We start from the raw sequence: 14379 nt of genomic DNA, 5'->3' as shown, positions 1-14379 counted from the left end.
ATTCTCACCTACAGTTTAGTGGCCTCCATTTTGATTTGAGCTCAGTAGGGCTAGACCAGCTGATATCTAAGCCCTCTTCGATGTCTATGATTTTTTAATTTTTGTTTTTTTTTTCTATTCTGAATTTTAAAAAATTGAGCATTTCTATGCACACAATAAAACAAAACAAAAAGAGGATTCTATATGAAACTATGAATCTTCATCTTAAACTACTTGCTAAAAAAGCATATGATTTTGATGTATCATTTATAAACTATTATCAAATGTATGAAACCTAAATTCCTCTTACTAATGTATTGAGGTAGGGACTAGATCTGTCATTCACTAACACAGAGGATTCCCAGGTAAGGAAATTCCATTTATCAAAATAAACCAGTGTATCCAATCTTAGGGAGTTTCCTAGAGCACTGAGAAATTAAGTGACTTGCTCAGAGTCCTACAGCGAGTAAAACTTGAATCTAAGCCTTCCTCTTTCCAAGATGAGCTCTCTATGCTCTGTGGATATTTGTATTGCTGTATCTCAACATAAGAAAAATTACCTTCTACTGCCAATTCTGCTCTAAAACACACAAGCAATGGAATAAACCACAGGCAGCATGGGAAGTCATGAAGATTTTAAAAAGAAGGATAAGTTGTCTCTTTGGACTCAATGATTCCTAGGGCTACTTTCTAGGCCTCTGATCCTATGGTTTTATGGAGAACAAAACTACATAAATTGGTTCTCTACATTTATAATATTTTGGATTATTTTCACAGTAAGTTACAAAAATGGCTCTTATTACCTTTATGATCCAATGAATGGCCATTGTGGAGTTTAGAAATCCCAGCCTTCCTTCAACTTGCATTGAAGGTATCCAGGGTACAGATTAGAATTAGAATTATCTTGCTCTGCTGCTTTTCCTTTATTGTGGAGTCAGATCTGGAATTTTATCAGTATGAGTACCTCTACTATGGAAAAATTCCCTTCATCAATGCACATCTATTTGCAACATTATAGCCTCAGTGAGAAACAGAGATGCCTGAGACCCTGAGAGTTAAAGTGTTTATCCTGTGGTCACACAGCCAACTTCAGTAACTTGAACCAAGGTCTTGCTTTGCTCCAAGGCAGGCTTATGATTGGTAATTAAAATTGACTGCATTGAATTAAATAATTCTTTCAGACACTGAGGATGAGTTTTCTGTAAGAAATATTATCAGGTTCATTCTTATAATTATTTACTTTTTTTATTACCAAAACTGTTCCATATACCTATTTTAGCATTTCTGTGGCATCATGCCACTAAGAAAGTGCTGAGCATCTTTTATTCTCCCCTTGTTCTCTAGCACATATTTTTAAGAAAAACACGAGGTCTGCTAACATAACTCAAAGTTTAATATATCTATGGGGACCTCAATCACAGCCACCCTCATTCTTTCCTCATTAAACATATCTACCTTTTCCAATCAAGGCTAAGAGAAGAGAAGAATCCTCATGAAACCAACAAACCCTTGAAAACTAGCTTAAGGGGCAATACAAAGTTAAATGCCTCATTTCTGTTTTGTGTTTCCTTCATAACAAGGCATGTGTCAGTTTGGATGACTATAAAACTACCTGGTCTATTGAGACTCTTTCCCTCTCTACATCCCATGCTCCTCTTCTGCCAGGGGTTCAAGTTTTGGGGTATCTGCCATATATATATATATCTTATGTAAAGGGGAACAAGCTTTATTTCAGAATAATAGTGACATTTATGTATTTCTTCAAGATACCAAGAGAATCTTAACTATATTCACTGAATCCCAATTCTCCTTGCAACTTGAGAACTAATGCATAAATTCAGGATTCAATAGCCATGGACAAGGAAAGAGGGGAAATGATACAGGTTAGATTGTACTGAAATGAACATGATACTCATCTGTGGGTGAACCCAGAGGGGGACTCAAATTAGAAACCAGACACAGATAGCCACAGGTAGAATCCCGACTTGAACTTGCTAAATACCTTGATTGACTGCTGATTTCCAGGGGGGTGGGAAGATTAAAGTTTAAGCAAGTAAATTCCTCTCCATAGCAGAGCATATACCTTAATAATGTAGCAAGGGGATATGGGAGGCTAGAAATGGATTATTTATCTTCTTTGCAGTAAGAGAGTTTGGAGAATGGAAGTGATCTCCTTAATCTGAGTAACTTCCCCAGTGAGAGCTTGACTTCAGAGTTTCCTTTGTGTCATATATTTAGTTTGTTTTTATTGATTTTTATTTTTTTTTTTATAAAAACCCTTACCTTCTGTCTTAGAACACAGAAGAGTGGTAAGGGCTAGGCAATGGGGGTTCAAGTGACTTGCCCAGGGTCACACAGCTAGGAAGTGACTGAGGCCAGAATTGAACCCAGGACCTCCCGTCTCTGGACCTGGCTCTCAATCTACTGAGCCACCCAGCTGCCCAGTTTGTTTGTTTTTAACCCTTACCATCTATGTTAGAATCAATACTAAGTTTGGTTCCAAGGCAGATCAGTGAGACCTAGGCAATGGAGGTTAAGTGACTTGCCCAGGATTACACTACTAGGAAGTGTCTACAGCCAGATTTGAACCCAAGATCTTGAGTCTCCAGGCCTGGTCCTCTAACCTCTGAGCCACCTAGCTGCTCTCATTTTTTTTTTAAACCCTTACCTTCCGTCTTGGAGTCAATACTGTGTATTGGCTCCAAGGCAGAAGAGTGGTAAGGGCTAGGCAATGGGGGTCAAGTGACTTGCCCAGGGTCACACAGCTAGGAAGTGGCTGAGGTCAGATTTGAACCTAGGACCTCCCGTCTGTAGGCCTGGCTCTCAATCCACTGAGCTACCCAGCTGCCCCCTGCTCTCATTTTTTAGGTTTGCATTTTACTAATGTTGTTTGCAAAGCATTTCTAAAACTAAAAAAAAAAAACTACTGTAAATAGTCATTGTCATTATTATTATTCTTGATATATACTATACAGTTATTATATTATGCCCCTTTCTGGTGGAAAAAAAGGAATTGGTTTAGCAACACACATCCCTATCATTGGCTTAAATATTAAATGAACTCTATTATAAAGTACAGAATTAGCCCCAGACTTAATCAGCTAATGAGCTGTACTAACTCAGCAAGAAAGCCTCCTTGGAAACAAAGCCTTTTATTTGTACTCGGGTTAGTGAAGCATGCCTTGAATAAGTCAGGTTCTCTTTTTAATGAAGGAAGAAACCAACCAAACAAAACCAGTTAGGTTAATCTATGCCTCTTGCCTTTCCCCACAGTCTGTGAAGCATCTACAGGCAGGAAGGCAGATGGCTGTCCTAGGAATGGAAATATTGTAGGCTTGGAATAAAGAGACTGTCTGAGATTTAACTCTGCCACGTGGGACAAATGTCTCTCCCTTCATAAACCTCAGTTTCCTCAGCTATAAAAAAGAGATAATAATACGTGCACTGCCTCCCTTAAAGGGCTGTACTACAATTCAAATGAGATAAGCGGTATTCTATATTAATTCAATGGTTGCAAACTATATTCATTAGGGATGATATGTGCCAACCGTCTTCCTAACATTCTTCCTTCACATTCGAATAATAAAATGTATGTAATGACATCTAATAAACAATTTCTTATAGATTTTTTCATATACAATTTCATGTCTCTTTGTTATATTTATTTTATTTTGAAAGCCCTGAGAAGGGATGGGAAAATAATACATGAGACTTAATTTTTAAAAGTTCAGAGAATTGCAAAGAAAGAGAAAGTTCTGGCCTCAGACACTTCCCAGCTGTGTGACCCTGGGCAAGTCACTTAACCCCCATTGCCTAGCCTTTACCACTCTTCTGCTTTGGAGCCAATACACAGTATTGACTCCAAGACATAAGGTAAGGGTTTAAAAAAAAAAGAAAGAGAAAGTTCAAGTTAAAACTAGAAAAGGTTTTAATGACCATTGATTCTACTTCATTCCTAATCTCACTTTAATCATTTTCAAAAATGAAAGAAAAACTAAGAGTCAGGAATAGGACTAAACACTGTGTTTAAAAGAGGAGGCTATGAGATGATCAAATTCTAAGGGATGTTAAGAAATAGGCATTTTTACATAAATATTAAAATGGTTACAATGTGAAACAAGCTACACCCTCTAAGGAGTAAAGAAAATGCACATCTCTCCTTTCCTTGCAAAAGTGGTGCATTAGCTTTGTGGGGAGAATATTGCACACACTGTCAGGAATCTAATCTGTTGGTTTTATTCCCTCCTCTTTTTTATCTGTTACAATAGATGGCTTCTTGGGTGGAAGAGAGAAATGATATCTTCAAGAATGCAAGTGATGTAAAAATTTAAAATACCAATGCATTTAAAAAATTGAGCTCTCCCATTATATGGACTACTTTATATTTGGGACAATTTAGTATTCTTATAGGAATTCCATCAATGCCCAGTGCCAATTTGTACTTAAAATCTGAATTGTGAAGTTATTGTGAAACATTGAGTCTATCTGTCCCAGGGGATGCTCATACTCCCAGGATTCTAAGTGCTTTTAGCTTGTCCAAACTAGATTACTAGCCTGTAGCCTTATATAATATACACATAAAACATTACTTTCTCTGGCAAATATAAACAGAGATCAGCAAGAAGCTTTGTGATTACCTAAACAATTTCCTTGAGAGCAACATCATGCCCAAAGCAAATTTGGCCATCTCTAAATGGAAGATGATATTAATAAAAGAAAAAATCCTTTTTCAGAGGGGCTTCATAAAGGGAAGCTGACATATATTAAGGTGTAGTCTTGCTATGAAAAAATAGAGAAGTGTCAAGAGTACAAATACAAAAGTAATTTCTAGAGCTTCTTACAATATAAAATTTAAAAAATAAATTTCTATAAAGGTCCCTCTAGGTCACACAAAATAGAATATATGCTAGTTATAATATGAAAATAAAAATTCATAGAATCATTTAACCACTAAAATGTGAGATAGCTATTTTAAAAAAAGGAATTTTCTAACTACCAAAGTTAAAATTTTAAAGTTCAACATTTCTTTAAGATGAAAATAGTTTAACAGTATCAAAACTCAAATTTTAAAGTCAGGAAAAAAGGAGAATTGAATTAAGACCTCTATGGTTTTTTTCCAGCTCTGACATTCTATGATTTTATGATTCTATGAAAACATAAAAAAACAAGATTAATTTCCATGTTATTTCTTCATTACAAATTAAAATGAACAGTTTTCAGAAGTAGAATTGGGAATGACAATCTTTTAGTTAAGGTTAAACCTTTTTAGGATAGCACATTCAGGTTGTTCTTACCACATACCTCTGTTCTCGATAATTTCTTTCCAATGATGAGAGGAGAAAAAAAAACAATAATTAGTTACTTTTGTGTCTAGATCAGGGAGAACATTGCTCAAAACTGTAGTATTTTGGTACTTTTTGGAAGCTCAGAGTCAGCTGGCTAGTCACAGGATTTTACAATTCGTAAAGCATATACGATTTGGGAACATTAGTATGGGAATCGTGACACCAAACATTTAGGGTGTCTGTCTGCCTCTCTCTATACACACACACACACACACACACACACACACACACACACACACACACACACACACACACACACACACACACCGTGACAGTGATGATTCCTCCCCCCTACAATTATCAGCCAAGCAAGTTGAACCTTTCTGCCTTGGTTTCTTAATCTGTAGAATGGAGAAAATCATACTACCTATCTCTCAAGGTTGTGGTGAGGATCTAATGAGATATTTGTACAGCACTTTGCAAACTTTAAATTGTTGTATAAATGTTGTTTGTTATTATTATTAGTTATAATTACAATAATAATAATATAATGATAATTTCCTTTTCCCATTCCCCTGGTTCAAGAACCACTGCGACCTTCAGCTCTGATTCAAAAGGGCAGACTAGTAAAAGGAATTTCGGTCAGTCTTGTATAAGGGACTGCACTACTGTGATTTCCCTTGACAAGCAAAGCCATGCAGGTCACAGCATATGGCATCTCAAAAGTCCTCCTCTTCACTTCTGAGACCCCGTAATTTCATAAACTTACTACGAGGTTCCCTTCCCTCTCCTGAATGATTTTGTTGTCAAGTTAAAGTGTTGGTCTTGTATTCTTCTACAAATGTCATTCGTATGTTTTTAATGACTTATGGGATGCCAAAGATATTCTATGGCAAAATGCTGTCCTTGAGAGGCAAAAGAATTTTTTTTTCTTTTGACAAAGGAACTATTGACAGACATCAGATTTGGGAAAGACCATTTCCCCAAAGTTGGGTACTTTACCATTAAAATACTACAATATGATTTCTCCATCTTTTTTATGACCTGTCGCCATGATGGTGTACTCTACTCATGAAAGGATGTCCTTGTCTTTGAACTTGGGTTTATAAAAAAGACTGAATCACAAGAGTAAGGCAGGTTTTTCTATTGTTCTTGAGTTTGTTCTGTTGTTATTGTTATTGTTGTTGTTGTTAGTCTGGGATCTTCTATCCCATCCAAGCTAAAAGTTTACATGTGGATATAATTTTTGTAAACCTTTACCTTCTATCTTAGTATCAATTCTAAGACAGAAATGCTACAAGGCTAGGCAATCAAGGTTAAGTGACTTGCCCAGGGTTACATAGCTAGGAAGAGTCTGAGACAATAGATACATTTTAATAATTGTTTTTCTGATATTTTGTTATCCATGTTCTCCTTCCCTCCCTCCCCTTTTCCTGAGATGGTAGATAATATGATATAGGTTATACATGTGTTATCATGCAATATATTTCCATGTTTGTCATATTGGAAAAAGAAGACATGTTACTTAGAGAAACATTAATGAAGGAAATAAGATGAAGAATAGTATGCTTCAAGATATTTCTTTATCTTTAAAATATATTGTTGAGGTAGCTAGGTGATTAAGTGAATAGAGCCAGATCTGAATATAACAGGACCTAGGTTCAAATCTGTCCTCAGTTGCTTAGTAGCTGTGTGACCCTAGGCAAGTCATTTAACCCCAGTGGCCTAATCTTTACCACTCTTTTGCCTTGGAAGTGATGCTTAGTATTGATTCTAAGATAGAAGGTAAGGGTTTTAAAAAATAAAATATTGTTACCTTTCTACATTTTTAAAATATAACAGGTAGGAAAGGGAAAAGGAAAGAAATGACCATTTATATGGTGCCCACTTCATGCCTGGCACCATTAAGTCCTTTACAAATTTTATCTCAAATGATCTTCATGACAACCCTGGTAGGTAAGTGCTATTATTGCTCCCACTATATAGTTTAGGAAACTGAAGCAAACTGAGTTTGAGAGACTTGCCCAGGATCATACAGCTATTAAGTGTCTGAGGCTGGATTTGAATTGGGATCTTATTCTCCAGACCCAGCACTATATCCACCATACCACCTAGATACCCAACAAATGCTTCTTTACTGATTGATTGATGGAAAAAAAAACACCTTACCTTCCATCTTATAATCAATACTGTATTTTGATTGCAAGGCAGAAGAGCTGTAAGGGCTAGGCAATAGGAGTTAAGGGATTTGCCTAGGATCACACAACCAGGAAATGTCTGAGGACAGATTTGAACCCAGAACCTTCCATCTTTAGGCCTGGCTCTCAATCCACTGAGACAGCTCACTGCCCTCTTCTTTACCAATCGATGGACTGATCCTATTGTCTGTATTCCTCTGTGCCCTGAATGTTTTTATCTTTGAACTTGGGCTTATAGAAATAACTGAATAACAAGAGTAAAGGTTTTGATATTGGTCTTGAGTTTGTTCATTTGTTTCATTTTTTTTAGATGGGTTCTCATATACCACCCAAGCTGGAAATACATCATCCACCCTCCAGCCGACTCCACTGCTGAGAGGCAGGAAGCTCTGACCTGTATGGCTTTCAACCTGGACAAATTTCCCACTCCTTGGGTAACCGTGTACTTCCCTCCTTCCTCCTAGGTGTTTACCATATTGGTGCCAGACTTACTGTGAATATGGATTGGCTCTGAACCTACTGTAGCTCAAAACTCCCAGGATGAAGTAATCCATCAGCCCAGCTTCCCCAGTAGCAGGGATTGTAGATGTGTGCTACCTGCCATGTTTGGTTTGGGATGGTCTTTAAAGGGAAGCATGGCCCCTACCTCTGTTTAGCTTTTCAATCATATTTGCTCAGGAAGGAAGTTCCCAAGCTCATAGATATTACCCAGAATATTCAGAGAGAACCTTTAGAAAGTGAGGGAGAGGAAGAGGAGCACTAAGATAGTTCATACCAGCAGAGGGTGAGTTATTCTCAAGAATAAGCAAGATAGCTGGCTAAAGGTCTTGTCAGGAACTGACTTTGGAAACCCTAAGAGGGAAATGGGGAAATCGGGGTCTGCAATACTGAACTTAGCTGACATCTAATATGTAATATATTTATTGTGAATAAAAAAAGGACCTGGGCTCAAATACTGACTCTTAATATTTGCCCCCAGTTTGAATGAATTATTTGACATGTTTGTTTCCTCGACTAAAAATAAAGAGGCTAGGACTAGGTCAGTGGTGTCAAATTCAAACAGAAACAATGGGTTTCATATTGACATAGAAAACTAAAAATTAACATTATCTATTTTGCATTGGATTTTTATTTGTTTTGCTAGACATTTCTCTTGGGCTGCTAGATGTGAGTTTGACCCCTCAGGGATAGATAACTTTGAAAGATCTTTCTAATTCTAGATCTTATAAACATTGAGCCATCTTTGGTGTCTTATGAAAAACAAGTGATTACAAGTAAGTAAATACTAATACGTCCCATAAACGTATTCCCTGGTATTCTAGGCATAGGCTGAACACAAGAGAAATAGAACCCTTTACGCTTATCTCCATAACAAAGTTTACATTCATCCTCATTCAGTCCATAGAATTTTAGGTGGGAAGAACATGCCACAAAATTAAGCAAAAAACATCACATTTCAAACCAGATTGTGAATGACTGGACACATTTACTACTTAATGGGATTAAAATATAAATTTTGAGTTCATTTAAAGTTTTATTCCCTAAAGTATAGCAGATGAACAAAACCAAGAAATATCACTTACTTGTAACCCCATGCAGCTATTCCTAATATGAGAACCAGCACCAAAATGGTGCCAGTAATTATTCCTATTATGATATTTGTGCCAGCAACACCTATAGAAAAAATACAGTGAAGGTTATTCAATGTAATTTAAATATCTTAAGTAAAAATAATTCCAGATGTTATTCTGAATAATTCCCAATGTATCATAGGTCTATATTGTAAATTACCCATAATATTTCATGACCAATATGTGAAGAAAGAATAAGCCCAAATGAAGAGAATGAGTTTGTGAATCATTAATTGATATTATATAATCAATGATATTATAATGAGCCAAAATCCCTCTTGGTTGAAATCTCTTCTCTTATACCTATATTACTTTGTAGAAATTGATTAATTTCCTCAACTGTGAAAAGGTGTTATTGTTCTTGTTCACCCTCCTTTTGGAAGAAAACCAATGACATCACAGGGTCATATTGGAAAAGAAGACATGTTACTTAGAGAAAAATTCATGAAGGAAATAAAGTGAAGAATAGTATGTTTCAAGATATTTCTTTATCTTTAAAATGTATTGTTGAGGCAGCTAGGTGATTAAGTGGATAGAGCCAGATCTGAATATAACAGGACCTAGGTTCAAATCTGTCCTCAGATGCTTCCTAGCTGTGGGACTTGTACATGAATTGGATTTAAGTGAGACAGTTGCTCAAAGTCATCAACCTTGCTCTCTCTTCCAGTCATCAAAAGTCCAGTGGCAAGGGTGGAAGGTGGATTTGATCATCTCTAAGGTCCCCTTCACTTGTAAATCTTTGATCCTCTGTGTCAACCTTTTAGACACCCTTTCTTCATCATTCCATGTGAAAGGACTCATGAGAATGAGAACATGATCTCAAAAATATCTAAGCTCCTCCCTTGCTCACTGCTTGGTTGGACAGGATTTAGCTATACAGAATCAGGCTGAGAAAAGAAACTCAGATTCTATGTACCTAATGCCAAGGTAGCATCTGCCTAAGCAAAGCTATTTAAAATCAAGCCCAGGAAGAACCTTCTCTTTTCTAATAATGTAAGAGTCATTTGTGTTATGCTTGAAGGTTTGCAAAGCATTTTACATACTTTATCTCCTCTAATCATGAGGTAAGATAGGTACATAAGGCACCATTACCCTAATTTTACAGATGAGGAAACTGAGCCACATATAGGATTTCAACTCCTGTCTCTTGACACATCTAGTCCTTTCCTCAATACACTGTTGCTCTTTCTCTGAACTTCAAGCACGTTTATCATCTAACCAATTTATTTTTGTACTTAATGATAGATATTCTTATATTGCTGCCTCTTTCAAGTTTATAAATCTTGCTTCTTAATGACAGTCTAAGTGCTTTGGGGGCTGAAACTACACTTATTTGGCACATCTCACAGCACTTAGCAAAGGGCTCGGAACATAATAGGTGATCAAAGAGTTATACTGGGAAAGAACACTGGATAAAATTGGTTTGGTTTCCAGCCCTGGTTCTATAACTTTGTAACCTCAGGTAAAACACCTCTCTCTGGCCCTCAATTTATACATCTGTAGTATGACTAATAATCTCCAACTTTCCTTTTAGTTCCAGAATTTATTCAATTCTATAAATTTCATTCATTGAATTTTTGAGTAGTTTCCATGATTCTACTATAGACAGGCTTTATTTTCATCCTATGACTTGGATACCCATAAACCATAGGTCAACCTGAGAGAGTAAAAATTGTATTTGTATCCAGAGCCCTGACATAGAGTAGATGCTTAATAAGTAAATATTGATCTTTGGGTATGGAAATGTTTGTGTTTGTTGATGATTTTTAAATTCATAACAAAAAGAAAATTTTTTAAATCAATCATAAATGCACCACTTAAATTCAATGGTTAGGAAATATGATGCTATTTATAAATGTTTATTTATCATAAAGAAATTTAAAATCCATATTAATGGAATTCTCACATTTATCAAGTGTTTGAAAATCAAATCTTATTTTAAGAATGAATATTATCAAAAATTAGTCTTAGAGAAAAATTAATTCAATAAACCCTGAAAACTATTTATCATTTGAGGATAGTTAAGAGTTTTGCCAGGTATATCTCAATTATGTACAAATTGAAGCTACTATAAAATAATAATTTAGTTGGCAATGTTGAGATAATATTTTTGTCCTTCTTCCTGGAGGCCTCTAATTCACTGTGTCTAAAGTATGTACTTACCATTGCCAGACAGAGATATATCTGATTTTGAGCCATCATTGTATGGTAAATAGGTATTGCAGTCTGCACCACTCCAATGCTTGTTACAAACACATTTTATTTCATTACTGCAAACCTGAAATCCAAAATGTGAATTCAAATAAAAATCATACATAAACCAATCAGAATGCAATGTTATGAACAACAAAAATTAACAACGATTGCACTTATTTTACTTATGATATTTTTTCCTGATCTCTTATTTCCTTCATTGTTAGTCTAGTCTTTGGTGTTGTCTTCATTGTTAGTCTTCTCGCATTCCTCACTAAAAGCCATTCTCACATCAATTTAAAGAAAACAATGGGGCATGAGAAAAGAACAATGATTATCACTAGAAGAAATGATGCAAAATTATGAAATGACGGTTTTGATTTCAACTCTAGTATGAAAGGAAGAGAATAGTAGAATCTACATAGAAATACAAACATGTCTACATTATGCCTGTAAGTCTTTCTTTTTTTCTTTTCTTTTTTTTTAAACCCTTACCTTCCGTCTTGGAGTCAATACTGTGCATTGGCTCCAGGGCAGAAGAGTGGTAAGGGCTAGGCAATGGGGGTCAAATGACTTGCCCAGGGTCACACATCTGGTAAGTGTCTGAGGTCAGATTTAAACCTAGGACCTCCCATCTCTAGGCCTGGCTCTCAATCCACTGAGCTACCCAGCTGCCCCCCTGTAAGTCTTTATTTAACTTTTAGGGAAGAATCCTAAAAAGGAGGAAGGAGTTTTGGGTTACAGACCCAGGGGGGCTAAGACACAGCCAGATAGCCAGCTTGGATGGAAGGCAAGCCCAGGCTATAGCTTATTAGGTGGGGAAGGAAGTTCACACTTGGGGCTCACATTGTATCTAAAGATTTCTGGAACAAGAACAAAACTCTAACCTTTTCTTTTCTTTTCTTTTTTTTTTTAATTTTATAGTATTTTATTTGATCATTTCCATGCATTTTTCATTAAAGACAAAGATCATTTTCTTTTCCTCCCTCCCACCCCCCGTGGCCGACGTGTGATTCCACTGGTATCATATGTGTTCTTGACTTGAACCCATTGCCATGTTGTTAGTATTTGCATCAGAGTGTTCGCTCCGAGTCTTTCCTCTGTCATGTCCCCTCAGCCATTGTAGTCAGGCAGTTGCTTTTCCTTGGTGTTTCTATTCCCTCAGTTTGTCCTCTGCTTTTGGATAGTGTTTTTTTCCCCTTGATCCCTGCAGATTGTGCAGGGACATTACACCACCACTAATGGAGAAGTCCATTACGTTCGATGATACCACAGTGTGTTTGTCTCTGTGTACAATGTTCTCCTGGTTCTGCTCCTCTCGCTCTGCATCACTTCCTGGAGGTCTAACCTTTTCTTTTCAACCCTAGCTAGCAACAGAGTAGAAAATGAATACTAATTCTGGAAGCAGAGGACATGAATTCAAATTCTGCCTGATGATTATTAGCTATGTGAGCTAAGGAAAGTCACTTTATCATCCTAGACTTCAGTTTGTTTATCTATAAAATCAGGAGGTTGGGCCATATGCAACTAAGGTTCCTTTTATCTCTAAATCTATGATCAAATGGATATTTCATCCCCTACCCATACCCCCTTCCAAGGGACAAGAGAACTGAAAACACACAAAGAAAGACCAAGACATTCTTTGGCAGTAAATAGACCCTTTTCAGATATGTTGGTGCCTTTAGTACTGTAGAAAGCGATGCCCAGAAGGGGGCAAAAATAAAAGTAAAATTTACTAAAGCATCAATCTTTATGGAGCCCTAAGTGGAAAATATAGAATTTAAAGGGAAATACCCCATCTCATTTATCTAGCCATAGAAGGCAGAATCCCTTCCTAGGATTCTGCCACCATATATTCATCTATGCACAGTAGAGAAATAAGAGGTCAGGATGGATGAGTTTTAATACTTTGATATAAACTGTCAGACCTTTCCATTTACCTATAGTTAAGATTAAGCATGGTCTTTGTCCCAACTCAAATCAAAAATGAGTTAAGGAGAAGCTATTGCTTTGTATCATTTGGATTAACTTGGATAATTGTCCTTCATTAACACAGAAATCTGTCATGGAATCAGGCCAGAATAGACCTGAATAATTCTCACTCTCTTCCATGTCCCTGCTCTCTCAATACATTTTCCATTAGAGTCCTCAGTAGGAAAGGTAGGAAGATTTCAAAGGGACAAATTAGCAAGACCTGTTCTTTTGCAGGTGGCCAATAATACGTGTGAGGGCTACAGTTAATTTTTGGTATTTATCTTAGAATGGGGCAATGGTTCTCAAGATAATTGCTCTCATAAATATGCATATAAATGTAGAGAAATGGAGTAAATATTCAGTTTGTTTATTCCAGGACAGTGATCCAGGAAACTATAATGATTAATGGATCAAATAAAAACACATATTAATTGAAAGCGTGGAAAAAAAAAACCTTGTCAGATGCTTTTTTTCCCCCTTTCTATTAATTACTGAAAATATTTCCCCAAACTATTATGGTCTTATCTTTTTAAATCCTATTTTAGTTTATGAAACTTCATATTTTCTACTACACTTAAAATAGAAAAAATGACAACATTATAGCAAATCATGCTTTATTAACATAAACGAGGAAGGGGAAACATTATAATTGGAGAAGATTCTCTTTATTTCTTTTTTTCTCTCACTTCAAGCAATGGTAATAGTTATGGTTGTTGTTTTTCAATAATTTCATTCATGTCTAGCTCTTTATGACCCCATTTGTGTTTTTCTTGGCCAAGATACTGGAGTGGTTTACCATTTCCTTCTCCAGCTCATTTTACAGATGAGGAACTGAGGCAAATAAGATGAAGTGACTTGCCCAAGATTACCCAACCAGTAAGTGTCTGAGGCCAGGTTTTAACTCAAGAAGATGAATCTTCCTGATTCCAGGCTTGGCATTATATCCATCATGCCACCCATATGCTTTATAGTTAAGGTAGAAAGACACAGTTGAAACTTAATTTGACATGAAGTATACTTAGTATTCATATGCTACTTATTATAATACTTTAAAACTCACTTATTTCTTAGAATCAGGAAAAACAAGTGGTTTAAAATTAGGCACACTTCATAGCCATC

The 14379-nt window shown here is 36.2% G+C and overlaps 1 protein-coding gene across 7 annotated transcripts in view; it reads right to left on the bottom strand.

Moving 5' to 3' along the window:
• ADAM22 (ADAM metallopeptidase domain 22) overlaps positions 1-14379 on the bottom strand; it is a 265124-nt gene that overhangs the window by 34604 nt on the left and 216141 nt on the right. For all 7 annotated transcript variants that reach the window (XM_007504968.2, XM_056800169.1, XM_056800168.1 and 4 more), the window contains exons 24-26: positions 11257-11371; positions 9046-9136; positions 5281-5298 (exon numbers count right to left, since the gene is read on the bottom strand). In XM_007504968.2, coding sequence (XP_007505030.1) covers positions 5281-5298; positions 9046-9136; positions 11257-11371 — 224 coding nt within the window. The remainder of the gene's footprint in view (positions 1-5280; positions 5299-9045; positions 9137-11256; positions 11372-14379) is intronic.

This window comes from Monodelphis domestica, chromosome 5 (assembly GCF_027887165.1).
Source record: "Monodelphis domestica isolate mMonDom1 chromosome 5, mMonDom1.pri, whole genome shotgun sequence".
In the NCBI taxonomy this organism is placed as follows: Eukaryota; Metazoa; Chordata; class Mammalia; order Didelphimorphia; family Didelphidae; genus Monodelphis; species Monodelphis domestica.
This window is presented reverse-complemented; position numbering and strand designations above follow the sequence as displayed.